Below are 21,620 nucleotides of genomic sequence, written 5' to 3' on the forward strand. Positions count from 1 at the left end.
GACCCTCAGGATGTATCCCCTTGACCACCGGTGTCCCTGCCTCCTGGGGGCATCTAGACCTCATCTCCTCACATTGACAATGGCCCTTCTCACACACAAAATCCACCCCTGGGCAACCTCTGGGCTGCTCTGAAGACCTCCCACAAGCTGGGCTTTGGGCTGCCTGGACCCTGAACCACCAGCCCACCCCCGACGTGCTGCACCCACACACCTTTGCAGGCCCTCGCGTCTGCCTGCAATGCCGTTGCCCTCCACCTGTGCCTAAGAACGACCCCCCCCGCCCCATCATCCCTGTGCTGCTCGCTCCTTTCGGTACCTGTGGTGCATCTGTGGCCTGTCAACCTGGCTCAGCTGGAGTCCATCTCCCAGAATTCCCTTCCCCGCCCTGTTCTACATCAGCATGGGTCCTATAAGTCACGTGACAGGCAGAAAGCAGAGGCAGTCTGCTCTTCAGGCCCTGTGGCTCCGCAGCCAGGATGCCAGCTCCTCCCCGGGTTCCCGGTGAGTCGAAACTGGAGGCTTGCCTGGAGCTGGTGACAGAGGACGTGCCCATCTCGGCAGGTGGCAGGTCACCGTCTATCCCCCACTCTGCCCGCAGCCTTTTGGCCCCGAATGCCAGTGCGGCTGCCTTGCGGCCACATCACCGGACACAGAAGGAGACAGCCTGGCCGGGGCTGTGGAACCAGCCCCAACGAGCACATGCAGTCCAAACCCTGCGATGACGTCACCGTGACGTCGGCTCCTCCGGCAAAACCCGGTCTGGTGCCGAACTTCTGTGTCTGCGGCCCATGCAGGGGCCTGGCCGGCCCTCCCCTGCTGTTCCTCTGCACTGCGCTCCCGTCACATCAGGATCATGCGGTCATGGCTCCTTCGGGCCGAAAAGAGGACAGTGACCCGGGCACCCCATGCATCCTCCCGGCACCTAGCAAATCTGCGCACGCAGCAGAGATCTGGACAATGTTTATTCGGTTACACCCCACTGCTGCCTGGCCCGTCGCTGGTCTTCCCTGATGCACCAGCGTTTGGTCCGTGTGATGGCCTGACCTTGGCAGGCAGATAAATGGATGCGGGCTAGAAGTCCACCTCTGCCTCACCGGAGCTGTGTGGGGGTGGCGATCTTGGTCAGTCATTCAGCCTTCCTCACCGCCTCCCCCATTTCCTGTACTGTGAGCTACACCATTTACTTTATACGATACAGTGGTCGTAGGTGTGGGGCCTCCCCTGTTCCTGGCGGGCCGGGACTGCCATTTGCTTACCGATCGCCTCCCCTCCCCAGCCCCACCCCCACCGCTGCCCAGCGTCCTGTTCACTTCTGCAGGGCACAGACCCAACCGCAGCCCCCTCGCGTCCTACATACCTCCCGGCAGTGGCCTGTCTCCGGCCACCACGCACACGCGGCCTCCGGCTGCGGCCCGGGTGCGTGGTCTCCGGCTGGGGCAGCTGGGGCTCCCTCACCAGATGAGGCGAAGGGCAACGGGGTTTGCAGTGGGGGAACAGCTGAGGTGGAGAATTCGAGCACAGCTGCTCCCGCCCCGAGCCCCTGCATTCTGGAATGTTGAGCCCCTCAGATATGCTATGCGACGGGGCACACACGTGTGCAGACACAGATCCCGCCCGCACACACACATACTTCAGCCCGTTGCACGAGCTCTGAGACCGGTTGCTGTCTCCCAGCCTTCCCAAGTAAGGCGCACGGAGGAATGGCATTTTTTTTTTTTTAATTAAAAACAAATCTCTTTTGAGAATGGCGTATTTTAAGTGGCCATGGCCATTGACGAGCTCTGGGTACGACACCATCCGACAGATGGAGGAACCGCACACACGGCTGCCGCCGCCATCGGCCGGGCCACGGGCCACAGGCCACGGGCCACAGGCCGCGGAGGTGGACGAGCGAGAACAAGCGAGACGTGAGCCCCTAGCAAATGTCAGGGAACGTGCTTCACACAGCCCCCCCTTCAGAAGGAGCGTTTATTGTGCACATTTTGCGGATGAGAAAGCTGAGGCTTGGGGCACTTAAATAAACTGTTTCTGATCCCACGACCAGCAGAGCTGAAACTCAGGCTCAGGTTCTAATGCCAGTGCCCACCTCCTTCTCCCGGGAGGCCAGCGGGGACACAGCAAGGACACATCCACCTGAACGGGACAGGACCGACTTGTGAACTATTCTCAAGGACACGCCTCCACGTGGCTTCCCCATCCCAGGCGCATGGCCCCCATGGGAAAGGTCTGGCTTTCCCCTCCCCGACCCACGGCCCTGCCACAAACAGGATGTGGAAACAGGATGCGTGGTCTCCGCTCCAGGGGACGCGGCTTGACCTGGATTTCCCAGCAACGTGCAGACCTCATCAGCAATTCTCAGTGAATCGAATCTGTTCCAAAGGAGGGTTGGTAACCGCGCGGCCCGCGGGTTTCTAGTGCTTCCTTCTACGTCTGAGAACGAGCACGGGGAGCCCCACCTTGTCACACAGCAGGACACGCAACCCCGGCCAGACAGCAGACCCCCGTTTTCAGGGGCGTCCACAAGGGATGGACCCGAAGCCCTCTCCGGCCCAGTCTCCAGGACCGAGAAACTTCTTGTTGAGCAAGAGGGCGGAGGTCCCTCGGAGGAAACAACTTACCCCGAGGAGAATGCCTTACGCCCTTCAAGTCACCAAGAACACCACGCATCAACTTGTATACAAATGTCCACAGCAACACTGTTCCTAATTGCCAGAAAGTCCAAACAACCCTAGGTGTCCACCAATCAGTAAGTGGGTAAGTGAAATGTGGCACATTCATAGAACAAAAGGAACCCATGTGGATGAGCCGTGAGAACATTATGCTGAGTGAAACAGTCCCTTAAACCGCATCTGACTGCATTTCCACGGAACGTCCACAAGAGGCAAATCTATAGAAACAGAAACTCAGTTAGCGGGTTGTTCAGGGGTGAGAGAAGTGGAGGGCAGCTCAAGGGTGCGGGGCTTCTTTTGGAATTGACAAAAATATTCCCACATCGATCGTGGGGACAGGCACAAAACTGTAACTCCATCAAAAACCGTTGAATTGGATCTCTTCCATGGGTGAGTCGTATGGTATGTGAATTATATCTCAGTGAGCTTGTCACCAAAAATAAAATAAAATAAATGTAACCTCCCACAAAATTGCAGCTGTTACAAGTTTGAAGGGCTTTTTAAAAAACTGTAATATTTTGTGTGCAGTTCTCAATGTTGTACCTTTATCTGGAGGTAATATGTGGTCATTTCTAAGTTTTATTTATTTATATGAGAGAGAGACAGACAGAGAGAGAGAGAATATCCCAAGCAGACTCCACACTGTCACTACGGAGCCCAACTTGGGCTCGATCCTGCAAACTGTGAGATCAGGGCCTGAGCTTAACTGACTGAGCCCCCCAGGCACCCCTGGTCTGTCATCTCTATTTAACAGAGAAGGAAAAATCTGAGGAGACTTGAACAAGATTACAAAATGGAATTGGGGGGGGCGGAGGAAGGGGAGCAGCCCTTAGATATAGATTTGGGGATTTGTGGAAGCTACTATTCTATATACATGTTTTTTTTAAAAAAAAAATTTTAGAGAGAGAGAGAGAGCAAGTGAGCTGGGGAGAGAGATGTGGGGGGAAGAGATGGGGACGGAGACAGAGGCAGAGAGAATGAGAATCTTAATCAGGCTCCACACTCAGCACGGAGCCTGACGAGAGGCTTGATCTCATAACCCTGGGATCATGGCCTGAGCCAAAATCAAGACTCAGCCGCTCAACCAACTGAGCCACCCAGGCGCCCCTAAAATGTTTGGACAGGTGTCTTTTAAATGCGAATATTCACCATCAGAAAGCACTTGCTTCTTATTACATTGCTACTGGTTTAAGGAGACACTGACACATGCTGGGTAACAGGTAAGACCAAAGTACGTCTTCTGTAATTCCGGTCCTGGGGACAATCCAGTTTTAACCCTATTTCAAAGAACTGAACAATCAATGCTTTCAATGCAAGTATTTAACGAGCACTTGCTCTGTGAAAACAACTCTTTTGGACACTGAAGAAAATTCAAAGAGAGGAAGAACGTGAGCTCTTAGCCTCCTGGAGCTCGAGATCATGCTAGGCCAGGTAGAATTCCGGAAGTACACAAAGCTAGAGCCCCCAGGTGAGGGCCTGAATTTGGACCAGACAACATAGATAACAGACAAGTTTATTGGGCACTTATTAGGTGCTGGATAGCTTATTAAGTGAGGTATATACTGTACAGATCATCCTCCTTTTACAGTTGTGGAAACTATAGACACCAAGATCCAGGTAAGAAATAGCCTGGGTTTGAACCCAGAGAGTCTGTAATCACACGGGGTATCTTCACCCCAAGGCTGTCATGGCATTCAGACTGGATAAGGTTTTTTTGTCTCTAGCTCTGAGACCTTAGACAAGCTGATCACTCTCAAAAATGGTACATACTTCAAGGAGTCCGTGAAAAATTAAATGACAAAATACAGTAAAAGTGATTAGCACGGTGTCCAATAATAGAAATGAGCCAATAAGCGTTGTAAGCGTTACAACGATGATGATACTTGTTACAATACCCTGAGACGTCAGATCTGTGCCAAATGCTACCTGATTCCAAAAGGTGGAAAGAACAGGGCCAGTGAAGAGACTGAGAAGGCACTTAAAGAAAGGAGACGCTTTCAAGGAATGAGCTCCAAGCAGCCCAGGAGGCATCTGGGAGATGAGAGGCTGCGGCAAGGCTGGCGGTGGGAGGGAAGCCCCGGGCTGGGGCTGCACGGGGGCGTTCTGATCAAAGCGCAAGCACGCACAGGTCCTAATTTATAGGTGCCACTGGGGAGATCTCTGCATCCCCTGCCTGCTCCGTATGGCCCGATTCTACTTTAGGGAGACTAAAGATTCTACTTTAGGGAGACTAAAGTGTGTCTACTTTGGTAGACACACTGTCCTAGTTCACGAAAAGAGCATTAAAGGTATTGCTTGCAGTAGTGAAGGTGAAAAAGAAGGAAACACAGGAAAAGTTATAGAAGTAGAAGCAACAGGATTTCACGACTAAAGTTTTAGAACCACGGAAGAAAAGCAACAGATAACAATGCCAAGGCTGCGTGATGTGCAGAAAAAATGGCCCCAAGGACAGAAAAGGGGGACGTCTGATCAAGGAGCAGGTTGTAAGAGGTGAGAAGGTAAGAAGGGAGGGAGCAAGGGGTTGTGCGGTTAAGATAATGCATCTGGGGCGACAGTGACAGTAATGAGCAGGCATCTGCCAAGTCGCGGCAACACACAGGTCACCAGATTGGGAAACGGGGCACAGGGACAGATGTGTATGTGAGGTGGGAGCCCAGAGACAAGCGGTCAAAGCCCTGAGTGGGGGCACCTGGGGACAGCTTGCAGGTTGGATAAAAAGCCCTTGGGGAACTCCAATGGTAAGGGATGGGCAGAAAAAAGGGAACCACCAAGACGGGGCATCAAGTGAGGACAAACTAGAACCCGTAACGCCACAGACCCCAAGGGCAAAAGTACACGCAGACCCCACGGGAAAGGCAGCAGTGCCGAACCCGGCAAGGATCTGCGAGTGGGGAGGGGCTCCTGGGTTGGTTACCGCTGCAGCACTGACCTCAGATGGCATTTCAGGAAGAGGAGGAGTCGGGCTCCCGGGCAAAGTTCAGTAACCGGGGAAGAAGTCAAATTACGGTTTGCGAGAATGGGGAGAAGCCTTCTACGGGATGGAGAAGAAGAACGAAGCACGTTTGTGACACTCACCCACTTGCTCATCGATCCGACGTTACTGAAAGTCTTTTATGTGAAAGACCCAGGGGTGGGAGTGGGAGGTGGCCCCCCTCCTCCGACGCACACACGTACACGTGCACCTGTAACCGAGCTCCACTGCCACGGGAGCAGGGGAGCGCGGAGTTCCAGAGCCCAGCGGCAGGACACTGCACCCCAACCCTGTGAATTAGGGAAGACTTCTGGCAGGAGACCAGAGTTCGATTTCTAAGTGTGATAGGATCTGCCCAGAGAAGGAGGGTTGGGGGGATGCTCAGAGAGTCGGGGACGGGGCACGCCACCGGAAGGAGCAGCCATCTCGGAGGCTCGGCATGCCGTGGGAGCACATGGCCAGTCTGAGCAATCCGGGGAGCTTCACCCCACTTGGAGAGCAGGCAGGATGATGAGGGAGGTTAACAGGCAGGCAGAGGCAGGTTGTGAGGGAGAAAAAGGCACAACGAGAGATGCGAGCGATCCACGGTGGCAGGAGAGAGAGAAGCAACCAGAACACGAGGATCACAAGCAGGGCTTCTTCTCTGAGGGCAAAGGGTTGAAGGAGGAGGCTTTTGGGGCGCCTGGGTGGCTCAGTCGGTTGGACGTCCGACTTCGGCTCAGGTCATGATCTCGCGGTCTGTGAGTTCGAGCCCCGCGTTGGGCTCTGTGCTGACAGCTCAGAGCCTGGAGCCTGTTTCGGATTCTGTGTCTCCCTCTCTCTCTGACCTTCCCCCGTGCATGCTCTGTCTCTCTCTGTCTCAAAAATGAATAAATGTTAAAAAAAAAATTAAAAAAAAAAAAAAGGAGGAGGCTTTTGGGGGGTGGTGGGGGAAGGAAACTTGACGCCCTGTCAGAAGAGTAATCAGCTAGCCAGATGAAACAAATCCGAGAGGGAAGCGGTGTCCAAACAGAGTAAATGCTTGCATAGAACATTTATAAACCAGATGCCATCCATTTCATTCAAGCACACAACACTGCTCCATTGGCTTGCCCTCCTTTGATTTATCTTCCTCTTCCATCGTGCGATATATTTTTGGGCTTTTTCACCATGAAACAGTTCAAGTGTAGCCATAGGTAATGAAAGAAAGTGAAACTAAATCAGTGAGTTTTCAACTCTGGTGAAAGACTTAGTAGAAAAGAGCTGATAAACATTGGCGAAGGTGAAGTTTTGAGATTTATTTTGGACCTTCCTGCCTCTGTAAATAAATAACTGAGACAGCTTATATGTGAATGAGAGTAAACTTGTCTCTCCTTCCAAGAGGACCACAGGACTGCGGGTTTTAGCTGCTGCTATTTACATAAAGCCAATGAACTCAATGTGCCCCTAACCTCTCTATCTACATAAGCAATGCAATTGTAAGTATTTTGGAATCGTAGCGTGACGGCTAGGAGCATGGGCTCTCAAATGGGATAAAATCCAGGCTGTGTCACTTCATTAGCTGTGTATCCTTGAGCAGCTTATTAACCTCTCTGAGCCGCAGTTTCTGCCTTTGGCAATAGGAATAATATCAGAGCAAACCTCACAGGATTGTTGTATTAAATAAGTCAATGTTAAGTGTTTAGGTCAGTTCCTGGCCCATGCACCAACCCTCAATGAACATTACCTGCTATTTCCTATTTTTTCTTTTCCAACTTGCAGAACCAACCCTGTAAAGACTACTTCCAATCTAGATACACACCTAGAACTAACCAGATGGGCTCCCCTACACAGTTGGCTTCCTTCAGAGTAATGAATCCAAATCATCCAGATACACAGCCTAGTTATTAGCCATCTAGCTAATTTGCAGATTACTGTTTCAGATGTATACACACACAAATAAAAGACTAAATTATTGTGGAAAATACTGCTAGCTTTCTACCCAATGTCTAGTCTCCCTCCTTCCTTAAGACACTCATTTTGTTCAGGGCAGTAAGACAGTCAGCAAAAAACACGCATGTCGGGGCACCTGGGTGGCTCAGTGGGTTAAGCGTCTGACTTCGGCTCAGGTCATGATCTCACAGTTTGTGGGTTTCAGCCCTGCATCGGGCTCTATGCTGATGGCTCAGAGCCTGGAGCCTGCTTTGGATTCTGTGTCTCCCTCTCAATCTGCCCCTCCCCTGCTCGTGCTCTGTCTCCAATCCATCAATCAATCAAATGTAAAAACAAAACAAAACACGCACATCCCCAAACTCTCCTATGGCAATGGTCGCCACGTGTCCCAATTTTGGGCTTACTTTCTTTGCTTTATTTTTCTCCGTTGCAGAGTCTAAAGCATACAAATGATTTACTCCAGCTCCCTCCATGCAGCTCATGTCAGCTCATCACATATCCTAGAGCCCCAAACAGGGTCCCGCACACAAAGCCGGTGCCCAGTGAACAGCTGCTGCATGAAGAAACGAGTGACACAAACTGGAATGTGTGGGACAGGGTTTCTAGGAAAGCTTTTTAAAGGGTACGCCTGTGGCTTTTTGCCCTTTTACCTTCTTCACCCCGTTTCTCCTTCCCACCTGGGAGACGGCAGCAGCCACTATAAAACCAGGAGACTGACAAAAAGAACAAACAATATAATCTGGCTTCCGGAAGGCTCAGCTGAGCCACAGCACGGCCCTAGACACCCCCCCTGGAACGAGGATATATCAAATGAACACTGTATTTTTTTTTCATGCTGCTTTATGTCATGTTTTCTGTTATTTGTAGCTAAATGCATCCCCAATACAGTTATAAAGAATGTTCCCGGCAAAAAACTCTTTCTCGCTAGATATTCTTGAGATTAACTGGTGAGTACCAAAAAATGTAACTAATGTTCAAGCTTGTTGGCCAGTTGACGCAAATCTAAGATCGGTGAAATAAAACAGATAGTCTCATCAATAGGCAGTGTAAACGGATATAAATAGAAGAGGTTCAAATGAAAATTCCCTTGGCCTTCTTTATATTTTCAGTGAAAGCATATAGAGAGACCAGATAGATTGTAAGAAAATAAGGATGAATGAAGCCTTTGTCAGACTGGTGGGGGCAGGTCTGTTCTATGTATGTATGTGCGTATGTATGTTTCTTCCTGTCTGCCTGTACATCTATCTATCCATCCATCCATCCATCCATCCCTCATGCAGGTCTCACACACCTACAGGCCAAACACAGCCTTAGCAGCCCCATTGGGCAGTGTCTCCAGGTGAAGTGATGTCAGGTATATTCCCACCCTCTTTGTTCTCTTCTGGTTAGAGCTGTATTCCTGGAACTCGAGATTGTAAACCCTGGTAAGTGATAAATACCACTTCGTGACGTGACTGTTTTTTAGAAATCAGGTATTTACATTATAATTGACACCTGATACCTTCCTTAGCTCAGGTTTTAACTGGGGGAGAAGGGAGGGAGAAAGCTGTGCTGAGGGTCTGGACAGCGGGGGAGCCACAAGGGCCAATCCCTGGACAGTGGGAGCCACAAGGGTCAATGACAGGCCCCCCCATCCTGTCATCGAGGCCTCTGCTTCAAGGGTGGGCTGCTGTAGAATCTGCCCACTTTTGTCTACTGAGTTCTCTTGCCTTTTAAATACAAAGCAGAAGAAATGTTCTGCCCATTAAACAAGACTGCTGACTCAGAATGATATTTGGGTTGGCAGCTACTTTGTGGACATTTAACCAGACACAACCAACTGGTTTGCCAGGTCATCCTCCAGGGCTTACAAGCAGCATTTGTATCTGAAGAACGGCACATTTTCAAGTACAAAAATACAAATAATTCCATAGAAACAAAAGTACCCAGATTATAATTGGAGCTAGAGTGTCCATCTTATTAAAAAACAAACACCTTTTGGAGGGTTTAATCCAAGATAATGAGCAACTTAAGAATAAGTATCATCATTTCTATTTTAGTTTTATTTATTTATTTTGAGAGAGAACACGAGTGTACAAGTGGGGGAGGGGCAGAGAGCGAGATTCCCAGGCAAGTTCCGGGCTGTCAGTGCCGAGCGCGACATGGGGCTCAATCTCAAACTGTGAGATCGTGGCCTGAGCCAAAATCACGAGTCGGATGCTCAACTGACTGAGTCACCCAGGCACCCCAAGCATCATCGTTTTGTAAACATCACCATAAAAACTGATTTAGGCAACAATCATTGAGAGAATCTGAAACCATCAGGTAAAAGTCTGATGAGGAGCAAGCCATTTACGAGGTCTCAGATTATCTCCCTACAAAGTATTTACCAACTGCAAAGGGAAAGTTCTAACTTCTCAGAAGAAACTTGATGGACATCACCTTCATCAAATAATCAAAATGAGTATCACCAACAATGGGACGAAGTGACGTCATGATGTAGTGAACTGAAAAGAATGTAACATCAAAAATGCACTACCCGAACCCTAAAATGGAGCCCAGATGGAGGAATATTTCACAAAACAACTAGCCTACCCTCTTAAAAGACCCCGTCAATATCATAAAAGACAAAGAAAGGCCAAGAAACGCTTTCAGATTAAATATGACCAGAAAGAGGACATGCAAACGTGAGGAGTAATTTTTTTAAGTGTTGGATTGATGAGAAAGTGCTATAAAGAAACACTATTGGGGCAATTAGAGAAACTGGAGCATGAACTGTGTATTAAGCAAATCGCTATTGGGTGGCTCAGTGGTTGAGCATCTGACTTCAGCTCAGGTCATGATCTCATGGTTTGCGAGTTCGAGCCCCGCGTCGGGCTCTGTGCTGACAGCTCAGAGCCTGGAGCCTGTTTCAGATTCTGTGTCTCCCTCTCTCTCTGCCCCTCCCCTGCTCGCACTCTGTCTCTGTCTCAAAAATAACTAAACATTAAAAAGAAAGAAAATTGTTTTTAAAATTCTTCTCTATGGGACTGTACTCTGAGTTCTGTGAGAATGGCCTTGTCCTTAGGACATAAATTCTGACGTATCGAGGAGTGAGGATCACAGAATTTTTAACTTACCCTCAAATAGTTCTGAAATTACGGTATTATGTGTGTGTGTGTGTGTGTGTGTCTAGAAGGGAGAAAAAGAGCATGCAACCTAGTAAATCTAAGTAAAAGTTATATGGAAATTCATTGCACAATTCCTATGACTTTTCTGGAAGTTTAAAAGTTTTCAAAAGTTCTTTAAAGGAAGAAAAAAAGGGTACCATAGTTTCCAAAAAACGTTAATAAGGAAATATAGGACAAAATGGATTAAAACTCCCAAGTTACTTGGAAACACTTCAGTTTAAGTAAAACATTTAAAAGAACAGAAGCAAAATGGCGGTCGTACAGATGGAGAGGCTGAGGCTATCAACAGTGCTGTGTGCTGTGTGTTCGAAATGTTTCGTTAACCTCAGAGAAGGCTGAGAGTCTCTTTCTTGGCCACAAAGCCATGTCGCATTTTACCAAGTGAAGGATATAAACACGGAAAGAATGACTACCCATAATTGAGGGGAAGAATATCCAGCCTAACTTAAGATTGGTACAAATCTGGTGAGTCACTTCCTCTTAGGAGGAAAGGCAAACATGTCTTGTTTCCTGAAGGACTCAGATTCTGAACGAACACCTGAGTTCTCGGCCTGAATCGTGCCAAATAGGTAGCGAAGGAAGTCAGAAGAACCTCCAGTCCATTAACTCCGCGCTGCTGCCCACACTCAACTTCATCTATAGCCATAGTACGTTCAATTTCTGAATCAATGTCGACCCAAATCCCCAAGCTACTTCAGCCTCCACGCTAAGGTGCTAGGGGGTTACATGCAACTAAAGCCAAGGAGATTCGAGTTGATTGCACATCGATCGTCTAACCTTGAGTGGGCAGTGGCCTTGGTTTGCTTTTTGCTCGTCACCCCAATGTTCCTCAGTCCTGACTGAACCAAATCTGCTTAGCCTCTCGAGAACCGAAGCGTTGGCAACACAGCCTCCCCCCCCCCCCTTGAAGCTGCCTCTGGCCAGCAGCACACACGTGGACGGATTAGGCGGAGCTGTGCTGTAAAGCACACACACGCTCTCCCAATGTGTGCTTTTCATTCCAGAAATACTTTATTCCTAAACCACTTCTATGCTTCTCTTGGCACAAAACCGTGTAAGTGGCTCTGTGCCAAAGGAAGTGTCTGTATAAAGCTGAGCACTTTCTTAAAATTTCTTTACCTCAGAAGATCACAAATGGAACATTCTAGTGTAATTATGATGGAATAAAGAGGAAAAAGGAAAGGTTATAGAAAACAAAACGAAACAACAAAAAACCCATTTGCTTTGTTTTGGTTTTTTAAAGGTGCCTAAAAGAAATACTGGCAATACGAAATATAACATAGAATTATCTTCCAGGAGACTAAAAATTACAGGGTCCAAGTCAGGACAAAGAGGTAAAAATATTGCCTTCAACAGAAAAGAAAAGTGAGCCTTTGCCGTCTTTGGTCACAGGCATCTATTCTTGTTTTAAGGTCACCCACCACAGCAAGGTGCAGAGAGGGGTTTTCCAGTCATTGTTTTATTCTGGAATATATTGGGGTTTTTTTTTTTTGTACTGTGCTTCTTTAGGACTTTCCTCCTCTATCAGAAACTAGTATAAAAGAAGAAAACCCACGTTGGTGGACCTAGCTGTCCTTTTCCTTCCTCTATGCTTGTTTCCAGGTATTTATTTAGGGTTCACTCATAAGGAGCAGTGTGAAACCAGTAACTCTTTGCAGAGTCGTTAGGCATCATCGACTAAATTACACAACACACTCTCACCCACCTACACACACACACACACACACACACACCCCATGCAAGGAAAATGACATCATGCTCCGTAGCACATACACAACACAGTCGCCCACTTGACTCCCACCAGGATGGACCTCAGAGGCACCTTCTTCCAAATTCCGATCCCGGGCAGGAGGGAAACTTACTTTCTCTCCACTTCTGGTGTTGACACGGTGCTACAGAAGCCAAGCGACTCCTAGGAGAAAAGAGGCACAGCGTGAGCACAGCCAGAGCGGCAGGCTTCATCTGATTTGTACAGAATATCACTTAAAAAAAAAAAAAGGCAGAAGCAAAAATAGACGATTAAAGTCATTGTGCTTACTTCGATCTGGGACCGCAGCTGAAGAGACGTGGGGCTGGCATCGGGTTTCTCCTAAAAGAGAAACAGATGTTGCTTTAATGAGGCTTCCAAACGTGGCACACACCAGAAAGACAAATCAATGTGTAAGAAGAGATGGGAGCATTTGGGAAATGCTAGGGTGCGGTGGGGGTGGGGGGGGGAGATGGTGGAGGTAAACAGATTTTCTGGGAAAACCAAAGCGTTTTGAAAATGAGAACTTTAGAGTCTTAAAACTGAACCGTTTTCCAAACTTCACCGCTTGACTCCACTGGCAGTTTTACTGCAGAAGAAACCAGCACAGTCTAACTGAAGGGCACCGACAGTTACTGGGGAAGTCATTCTCTCGATGTGATTAGACCATCACTGGGACACAATTTACTGAGATCCATTTGTGTTCGGCTTCTTTTTCAGTAATATCGGAGTTGCGGTCCGATGTTAAAATGCTGAATATGTTCAGAGTATTTCATGACGGAGGGCTGGTTGAAAGTGTCTTTACGAAGGTGGAAAGCTAATCTGGTATTATCATGGAGCCCTAGAAATCACCGTGCTCCTATAATACAAATGAGTTGGCCTAGCTGGAAATTCAAAAAAACAACTCTCAGTATCCAGTTAACAGATGAAATAAATGCATGATGTCATCAAAAATCATCAAATCATAAAAAAAGGAATTGAACCATTTTAGAGCTAAAACCATTTTATAGTTAAAATTTCCATTTCCTGGGGCGCCTGGGTGGCTCAGTCAACCATCCGACTCTTGATTTGGGCTCAGGTTATCATCCCAGGGTCATGGGATCGAGCCCCGAGTAGTGCTCACCACTGAGCATGCATAGAGCTTGCTTGCGATTCTCTCTCCCTCTGCCCCTCCCCCTCCCCTGTCCTCCTGTCTCTAAAATAGAAGAAAAAAGAAACACCTCCATTTCCCCTTTGGATGGGAAAAAAAAAAGAGGTAAACCTATTACCTGTGACAAAAATAATATATTGAAATAAGCATTGGCAGCAAAATAGGAAAACCACACTATTAAAAGTGTTAGAACATACTATGGGAAAACACGAGCTGTACTAGGAAGCACAGCACAGAGCACCACATCGATATTTTTCACAAATACAGAATAATTCTAAATCTAAACAGGTGCTAAAGTACACGTCCTCATCAAAGTATGGTTCACAGTCCAGAGTGGTCCCCAGCTGAACAAGTCATAAGCAGGACAATAGGCAGTTTTAGAGGAGGAGAGTAATATCACTAATGAGGTTGAAAGACCGGGTTAATTATGAGTTTTCCAGTAATCCTATTGTGTTCTTAATAATTGTTATAATCTTCAGGATCGCACATGTACCGTATGAAAATTATTCTGTTAGTCTCGGCTGACATTCAGGATACGGGAACAGGATCATCTCAAATTAGGAATTGTCACTGCATCTAAATGTTCAATTTATTGAAGTTACCTATTTCATTACTAGCATGATTATAAAAATAGGCCAATATGTCAAAAACTTAGCAATGAAATAAGTAAAACTCAGAGTACATTTATAAATGTGACTAAGGAACAGGAATCCAGTACATAGATCGACTATAAAATGAATGTGCTGAGGTGAGAAATCTGAGAACAGGGTGGTTTGGGACGAGTTGATCAAAAGAGAAAAGTACTTTAACGGACTGGAGACTCACTCACCCTTAGTCCCAGGGCCTTATTTGTTATGAAAAAATACCAGAGTGGCATTAACTCTGGTATAAAACTTCTCTTTGCTTAACATCCTCTCGGCTTTTATTGCCACCTTTGTTCAAAATGGACGGACTTCTATTTCTGTCCCAGACCCGATGCACCATTTTTACAAAGCAATATATGGAAATGTTTGAGTCACATTCCTAGTTCAACCGATAGGACATCAGGCTCAGGTGTTATCAACACGGCAGATAGGTATTTGCGGGTTCCTGGCGCTTAGCGACCAGTCATAATGCCCTGATACCTAACCTCTTAGCATCGCTTAGAGAAATTTACAAACTTAAACAGCAGGAAGTAAGCAAAGGTATAGTTTGCAATTTTTTCGACCTACATTTTCCTGTTCAGAGTCAGTGTGGGAATCTCAGAATGACGACAGGTCTCTATTATTTCCTCTGAAACTTTCTCTAGCGCCTTTAACACCCAACTCCAGCCCATGTCCTTCCGTAGCGATCAACGAAAACAATGTCTAATTCAACTCTCCTCCTCTCCTCCATTCTTAACTGTTCTTCAAGCTTGAAGTCTCTACCTCATTAGGTAACAGTCCGTGATAGGGAATTACCTGCTTTTATTGCATATTTTTATCTGCATTTTTTCTAACAAATTTTCATTTGTTGAGTGCACCATTTGTTACCCCACATCCTAAACTTAACATTTACGGTACATTATACAAAATGTAGCTTTTCCGGAATACAAAGCAGGTCCTTGTTAACAACCACATTAAATATAAGACGATCAGGAAGTAACATTCTAAATAATTCATCTTCACATGCTGGTTTGTTACATACAGCAGACTGTATTTTAGGGACTTTTTTAGGAAACTGGTTGGGGATATAGTTGGATGTAGAATGTACTAAAATTTATTCCTTTAAAATAATGGGCCCAGATAATGTTTTCATGCAGAACATCTGCTTTTTCAGAACAGGAGATGTTAAACACATCTCGTGCAGCGATGTTTCTACTGCTTCCCCTCCCCAAAGCATACTACAAAGTAATGATCTTCAGAGCAAATCTTAATAATCTCAACTCTCGAGGAAAGACTACCATCATCATTACGAGGCATTTCTTAGAGCAAACACACCCTGAAGTAAAAATACGACACAACAGAGAAGCATGTAAAGTTATCCACTAAGTTTCGACCTATGTGTGATGGTTGGAGACAAAGCGGAATGGAATACTGGCAACCTTCCGTTATTACGGCCCCGATGGATGTCACATGATATCGATGACAAAAGTCCAGAAGAGTAATTACTAATTACTATCATGTATGTGTGAATATTATCAAGTAGTTAAGACATATAGAAGTACATAACAAAAGATACAGCAAACTCTGTGGACCCACCGTCAAACTTGAGAAACGCAACTTTGCAAATAAGAGTGAAAGTTAGCAGGTGTCTGCCATACACCCGCATAAAACACTCGTGGGCAGGGTATGAATCAAGTCTTGTAGATGTATCAGATACACCCGAAGAAGTGCTGGACATCTTTTATTCTGTTTGCCACTGAAAAAAATCGATTTTTTCTTTAAATGACACGACGTGAAAGTGTGGCAGAATCCGGCAGAAGCAGCACCATCTACGTCTGCAGCAATAAAGGGTGTTGCTTACACAGTAGAGCAGCAGGGAGTCAGATCAAAATGGGGAGAGAAAGGCTCCTTGACGTTCCCCTTCCCAATCTACAGATTAGGTTGCCCTCTTCTCTGCTCCCAGTTCAACCGGTGTAAGGGGCAGGGGGCATGGCTCTAGAGTTCCAGTAGGACAAGACAGTCCTGATGCAGGGGGAAGGTGGGAAGGGGAAGACAGTCCTGATGAGGGTGCAGGGTGGAGTAAGTTGATGCACCTGATTGCCCAGTTGCAAGCTGTTTTTTCTGGGGAACAATGGAGGATCCACAGTGTAACTCTTGATTTGTAACTCAATCAGTCATCGTGTTGATGGAAATAGTAAAAATGATGAATAATCCAAACACAGTCCTTGAGTAAACATGTATCTTTTGGACATGTTCTGGAAAGAGAGATCATTGAGAAAGAAGATTCTCCTCAATAACACGTGCTGACTGATCCAGTTACCGCTGCTGTGTAACAAATCATCCCAAACTTAAGTCGCATAAGCCCACAAGCATTTTATTACATTCACAGATTCGGAGGGTAAGAATTCAGAAGGGGGAAAGCAGAAAAGCCTTCTCTCTGCACCGTGGTGTCTGGGGACTTGGCTGGAAGGTTCGAAGGGTGGGGGTGACTGGATGGTTGGAGCTGTAATCATTAGGAAGCTTGCTCGCTCACATGTCGGGGGGCTGATGCTGGCTAACAGCTGGGACCTACGCAGGGGCCATCTGCTGGAACAACTATACAGGGGTGCTACACGTAACTGCTTGCCTTCCCCACAGCACAATGTTGGGTTTCAAGAGAAACCAGGCAGACCAAGAGAGCCAGGCAGAAGTTGTATTCCTTTTTCTTTTTTTTTTTTATTTTTAAAAAAAAAAATTTTTTTTTCAACGTTTTTTTATTTATTTGTGGGACAGAGAGAGACAGAGCATGAACAGGGGAGGGACAGAGACAGAGGGAGACACAGAATCGGAAACAGGCTCCAGGCTCTGAGCCATCAGCCCAGAGCCTGACGCGGGGCTCAAACTCACGGACCATGAGATCGTGACCTGGCTGAAGTCGGATGCTTAACCGACTGCGCCACCCAGGCGCCCCTGTATTCCTAACACAGTCTCATGCAGCAAGTTCTTCTGCTGGAGTTACATGCTCTCCCAGGTGCAAGAGAGTGCACAGCCCCCATCTAAGTGAAGAGTGTCAAAGTCACACGGTAACCTCCCTGGGTTGGGAGGTATCATTATGGCCCCCTTGGGAAATTAGCCTGCCACACTGACTGCCAGGGAGATGGGAGCTCTCCTTACGTTTTTTTTTTTTTTTAATTTTTTTTTTTTAATGTTTATTTATTTTTGAGACAGAGAGAGACAGAGCATGAACGGGGGAGGGTCAGAGAGATAGGGAGACACAGAATTGGAAGCAGGCTCCAGGCTCTGAGCCATCAGCCCAGAGCCCGACGCGGGGCTTGAACTCACAGACGCGAGATCGTGACCTGAGCTGAAGTCGGACGCTTAACCGACTGAGCCACCCAGGCGCCCCTCTCCTTACATTTTCTAAGTAAGGAATCAGATGAGACATATTTTTTTTTTTTTAAACGTTTATTTATTTTTGAGACAGAGAGAGACAGAGCATGAACAGGGGAGGGGCAGAGAGAGAGGGAGACACAGAATCCGAAACAGGCTCCAGGCTCTGAGCTGTCAACACAGAGCCCGACGCGGGGCTTGAACCCACGGACCGCGAGCCCATGACCTGAGCCGAAGTCGGACGCTTAACCGACCAAGCCACCCAGGCGCCCCCAGATGAGACATATTTATTCGTGACAATGTCCATGAGGATTCTTCTGTGATTTTTAGAATTTCCTCCAGAAGCGCATCTTGGCAATGTATTTCAACCTGAACCTATCACTTGAAGGTTGAACTGTCACAAGGTTTTAGGCTACAATTATGACCTCTCTTGTTTCAACTTGTTATAGTGGGTGCCTGGCTGGCTCAGTGGATAGAGCATGCGACTCTTGATCTTAGGGTCGTGAGTTCAAGCTCCCTGTTGGCATGCAGCCTACTTAAAAAAAAAAAAAAAAATTGAAAATAAGTGCTAAACTCAACTTATAGAAAATCTTAAATATGCAAAAGTAAAAAGAATGGTACAATGAACTCCCAAATTGCTATTACCCAGCTTCAACAATTATCTACTGATCGTCAATTTTGTATCATCTGTACCTTCACACATGCCTTGGCTCCACCCCAGTTTAATTTCAAGAAAATCCCAGATACCATATGGTGAAATATCAGAATTTTTAATGTTAAGATTTAGTAATCAGGCTTTCTTGAGTCCTGTGACTCAATCTTGAGTAAATGGTCAATTACCAAGAATTTGACTCTTTCCTAGCATTGGAGAACATTTTTTGGTCACTGCAGGGGAAAAAAAAAAAAAAAAAAAAGTATCCAACAAATTTATAGATTCCACTTGAATGTTGCAAAAGAAAATGAATAAATGTAATCAAAATGGAGCGAGGCTAGGGGCGCCTGGGTGGCTCAGTCAAGTGTCTTGACTCTTGATTTCGGATCAGATCATGACCTTCTAGTTCTTGAGTTCAAGACCCGGGTCGGGCTCTGTGCTGACAGTGTGGAGCCTGCTTGAGATTCTCTCACTCCCTATCTCTACCCCCATTCCCGGAGTGTGTGCTTTCTCTCTTGCTCACTCAAGATAAATAAATAAACTTAAAAAAAAAAAAATTGAACACAGCCAAAAAGTTCGTTACAACAGTATTCACTATTGTTTAAGTACAAATATATCCCTAACACTTTTTGAGTGTGATATGCTCATTGACTTTGCACTTGACAAAGTATTATAAGGAGTATTTAGTGCAATATAACTCCACAAGTTACTCCATGATCCATATAAGCATCGAGAGAGCCACACAACCCTGGTGGCTAAACATGAACCTACAACTATAAGTTAGGGTATTATAACTTAGTCAAATGTTTTAGAAATACATTTTAAAATAAAGTGAATGCATGGAATTTGATCTATGGATTAAAATGCTCATCATTAAGCTACATCTGCAAACCTTAATTAAGAATGACAGATATCAGGGCGCCTAGGTGGCTCAGTCAGTTAAGCGTCCGACTTCAGCTCAGGTCATGATCTCACGGTTCGTGAGTCCGAGCCCCGCATTGGGTTCTCTGCTGATAGCTCGGAGCCTGGAGCCTGCTTTGGATTCTGTGTCTCCCTCTCTCTCTGCCCCTGCCCTGCTTGCACCCTCTCAAAAAGTGAATAAACATTAAAAAAAATTTTTTTAAAAAGAATGACAGAAGTTATTAACATCACAAACCCGTAGTCAGTTTGTATGCTACAAATGCTTAAGGAAACCTCCCTAACTTAATGAAGCATTACAGTGGAAACTAAATTATAAATACAGCCCAACATATGCACAAGTATGTATGTATGTGGGCAAGCACAAGGAAAGGTCAGAGGGGACATACACCAAGTGTGAACAGCAGTTACCTACATTTACTATTGTTTTTTTACAAGCATGTAGTCTTGGATTGCCTTCATTATTTTTTCTAATATAAGATCAGCTTCAAAGTACAATCTTCAGAAGCCATATATGTTTTCAAATTATCAACATGTATATGTTCATAAGCATATGAGAAAATATCCCACAGTTTCCTTACATAAAGGGCTACATCTGTAAAGACCACTATTCTTCAACTTTTAACATATTTGTCAAATATATGTTGCCTTTAGATATTTCTAAAGACATAATACAGGTTTCAAAAAATTAAAACTGGCAATAATGTTATTTGTACCCCAACAACTAAACCAAGAAATGAGAAATGTCTCAAGAAATACTGAAATTCAAATTTCTCAAATTAGCTCATATTTGAGAAGACCCATATAGGTCACGCTCTATATTAAAATACCTTCGTGAGGGGCGCCTGGGTGGCTTGGTCGGTTGGGCGTCCGACTTGGGCTCAGGTCATGATCTCACGGTCTGTGAGTTCAAGCCCCGCGTCGGGCTCTGTGCTGACAGCTCAGAGCCTGGAGCCTGTTTCAGATTCTGTGTCTCCCTCTCTCTCTGCCCCTCCCCTGTTCATGCTCTCTCTCTGTCTCAAAAATAAATAAACGTTAAAAAAAAATACCTTCGTGAGGTGTTAAAATTTTTGGTAACTAGGTTCACAGATCGCTACGCATGCATTTTCTGATTAATAGTGAAGGTCCATAATGATTTTGGAAATCATCTCACACTGATATTTTGAGGAAAAAGACAAAACTATATAGTTCCATATAGTTTAAAAACGGAATCATATGATAAAAAGTTACTGGGTAGAGGGGAACCTCACATTTATTTCTTGTCAACTCGGGACAGCTCTGGAAATAGTATCCCCCTCAATGTTTATTATGTCTAGTACAGAAGCAAAAAAAGGAACAAAGTTTCCACATGAAATCAGCAGTTTGCCGAAACCGAAACCAAAATATTTGAACACGCGTGAGTGTTTCCACCTGTGCGTGCGTGTGCACCTGCACGCACAAGCACACCCGCCATCTCCCGGACAGGCTCTGGCTACGCTGTGTAATACACCAGAGTCCAAAACCCGGTGGGGGCCGATTGAGGTCCTGGAAAACAAGTATCACACCCGCACCCATACTCTCACCACGTTTCCACCTTCTCGGGGAAATCCACACTCCTCCCAGCCCTTATTGCTGCCGGTGCTTGAAGCCAAAAGAACTTTACATCTGGAAAAGCAGGTGGGATAAATCCCTCTCTTACTCCAAGAGCAGAGAGGAAAACCATCAGGCGCCGGTCAGCTCAGCTGAGCGCCAAGGTCTCCTCCTCCATGCTGGGCACAGGAAGGAGCCGGTGGAAAGGCGAGAGACCACCTGCCTGGCAACACTCGACACTCAACACATACCATCACTGATGCGTTCCATTAACGGAGGGAACGCGTTCTCAATTGCTGGGGAAAGTTGCTGCCTGTGATGGATTTTAAAACTCATGTGGCATTTATCCCTTTACAAGAAGACTATGAAGTTGTGGTAGCTCCCAATTGGTCAAGTGGGCTCCCCTCTTGTCTGGCTGACTTCTCCATTCTGGCCGAACAATGCGGTATCTGTTCATTCTAGCACGATGTAAACCTCAGCACTTTCGTGGGAGTTTCCTCACTCCCCAGCAAATCAGCTACCGGGAGCGGTTGCTTCTCCGTTCACAAGGTTTCTTGTGTCCAGCCATGCCATTCCATTCCCAAGGCATCGGCTTCTCTGCAGTCCTTCACCCCACAGACACCCAGCCACCACTGTTGAGTGGAGGAGAAGGTACTGAGTGGGAGCCAGGAGGACTGAGTTCCGGTCCGGCCCCCACTATAGGAAGACCTTCAGACCTCATTTGTTTGTTTTTTACTTTGGTTTTCCAATGGCAATATAAAGAAATGGACTAGTCGATTATCTTTAGGTCTCTCTTTGACTCCAAGATCCTACTCAGACGAAGCACTGTCCTGCCGATCAAATCACTACTGTCAAATAAATCTTCTTAAAATAGTACTCTGTCCTTGCTATC

The 21,620-nt window shown here is 46.2% G+C and overlaps 1 protein-coding gene across 6 annotated transcripts in view; it reads right to left on the bottom strand.

The window, feature by feature from the left end:
• The window catches only part of SASH1 (SAM and SH3 domain containing 1), a 334,045-nt gene that overhangs the window by 96,808 nt on the left and 215,617 nt on the right, over positions 1-21,620 (bottom strand). For all 6 annotated transcript variants that reach the window (XM_019424975.2, XM_019424977.2, XM_019424976.2 and 3 more), the window contains exons 3-4: positions 12,739-12,789; positions 12,563-12,612 (exon numbers count right to left, since the gene is read on the bottom strand). In XM_019424975.2, coding sequence (XP_019280520.2) covers positions 12,563-12,612; positions 12,739-12,789 — 101 coding nt within the window. The remainder of the gene's footprint in view (positions 1-12,562; positions 12,613-12,738; positions 12,790-21,620) is intronic.

This window comes from Panthera pardus, unplaced genomic scaffold (genome assembly GCF_024362965.1).
Source record: "Panthera pardus isolate Hobbes unplaced genomic scaffold, ASM2436296v1 HiC_scaffold_17, whole genome shotgun sequence".
Taxonomy (NCBI): Eukaryota; Metazoa; Chordata; class Mammalia; order Carnivora; family Felidae; genus Panthera; species Panthera pardus.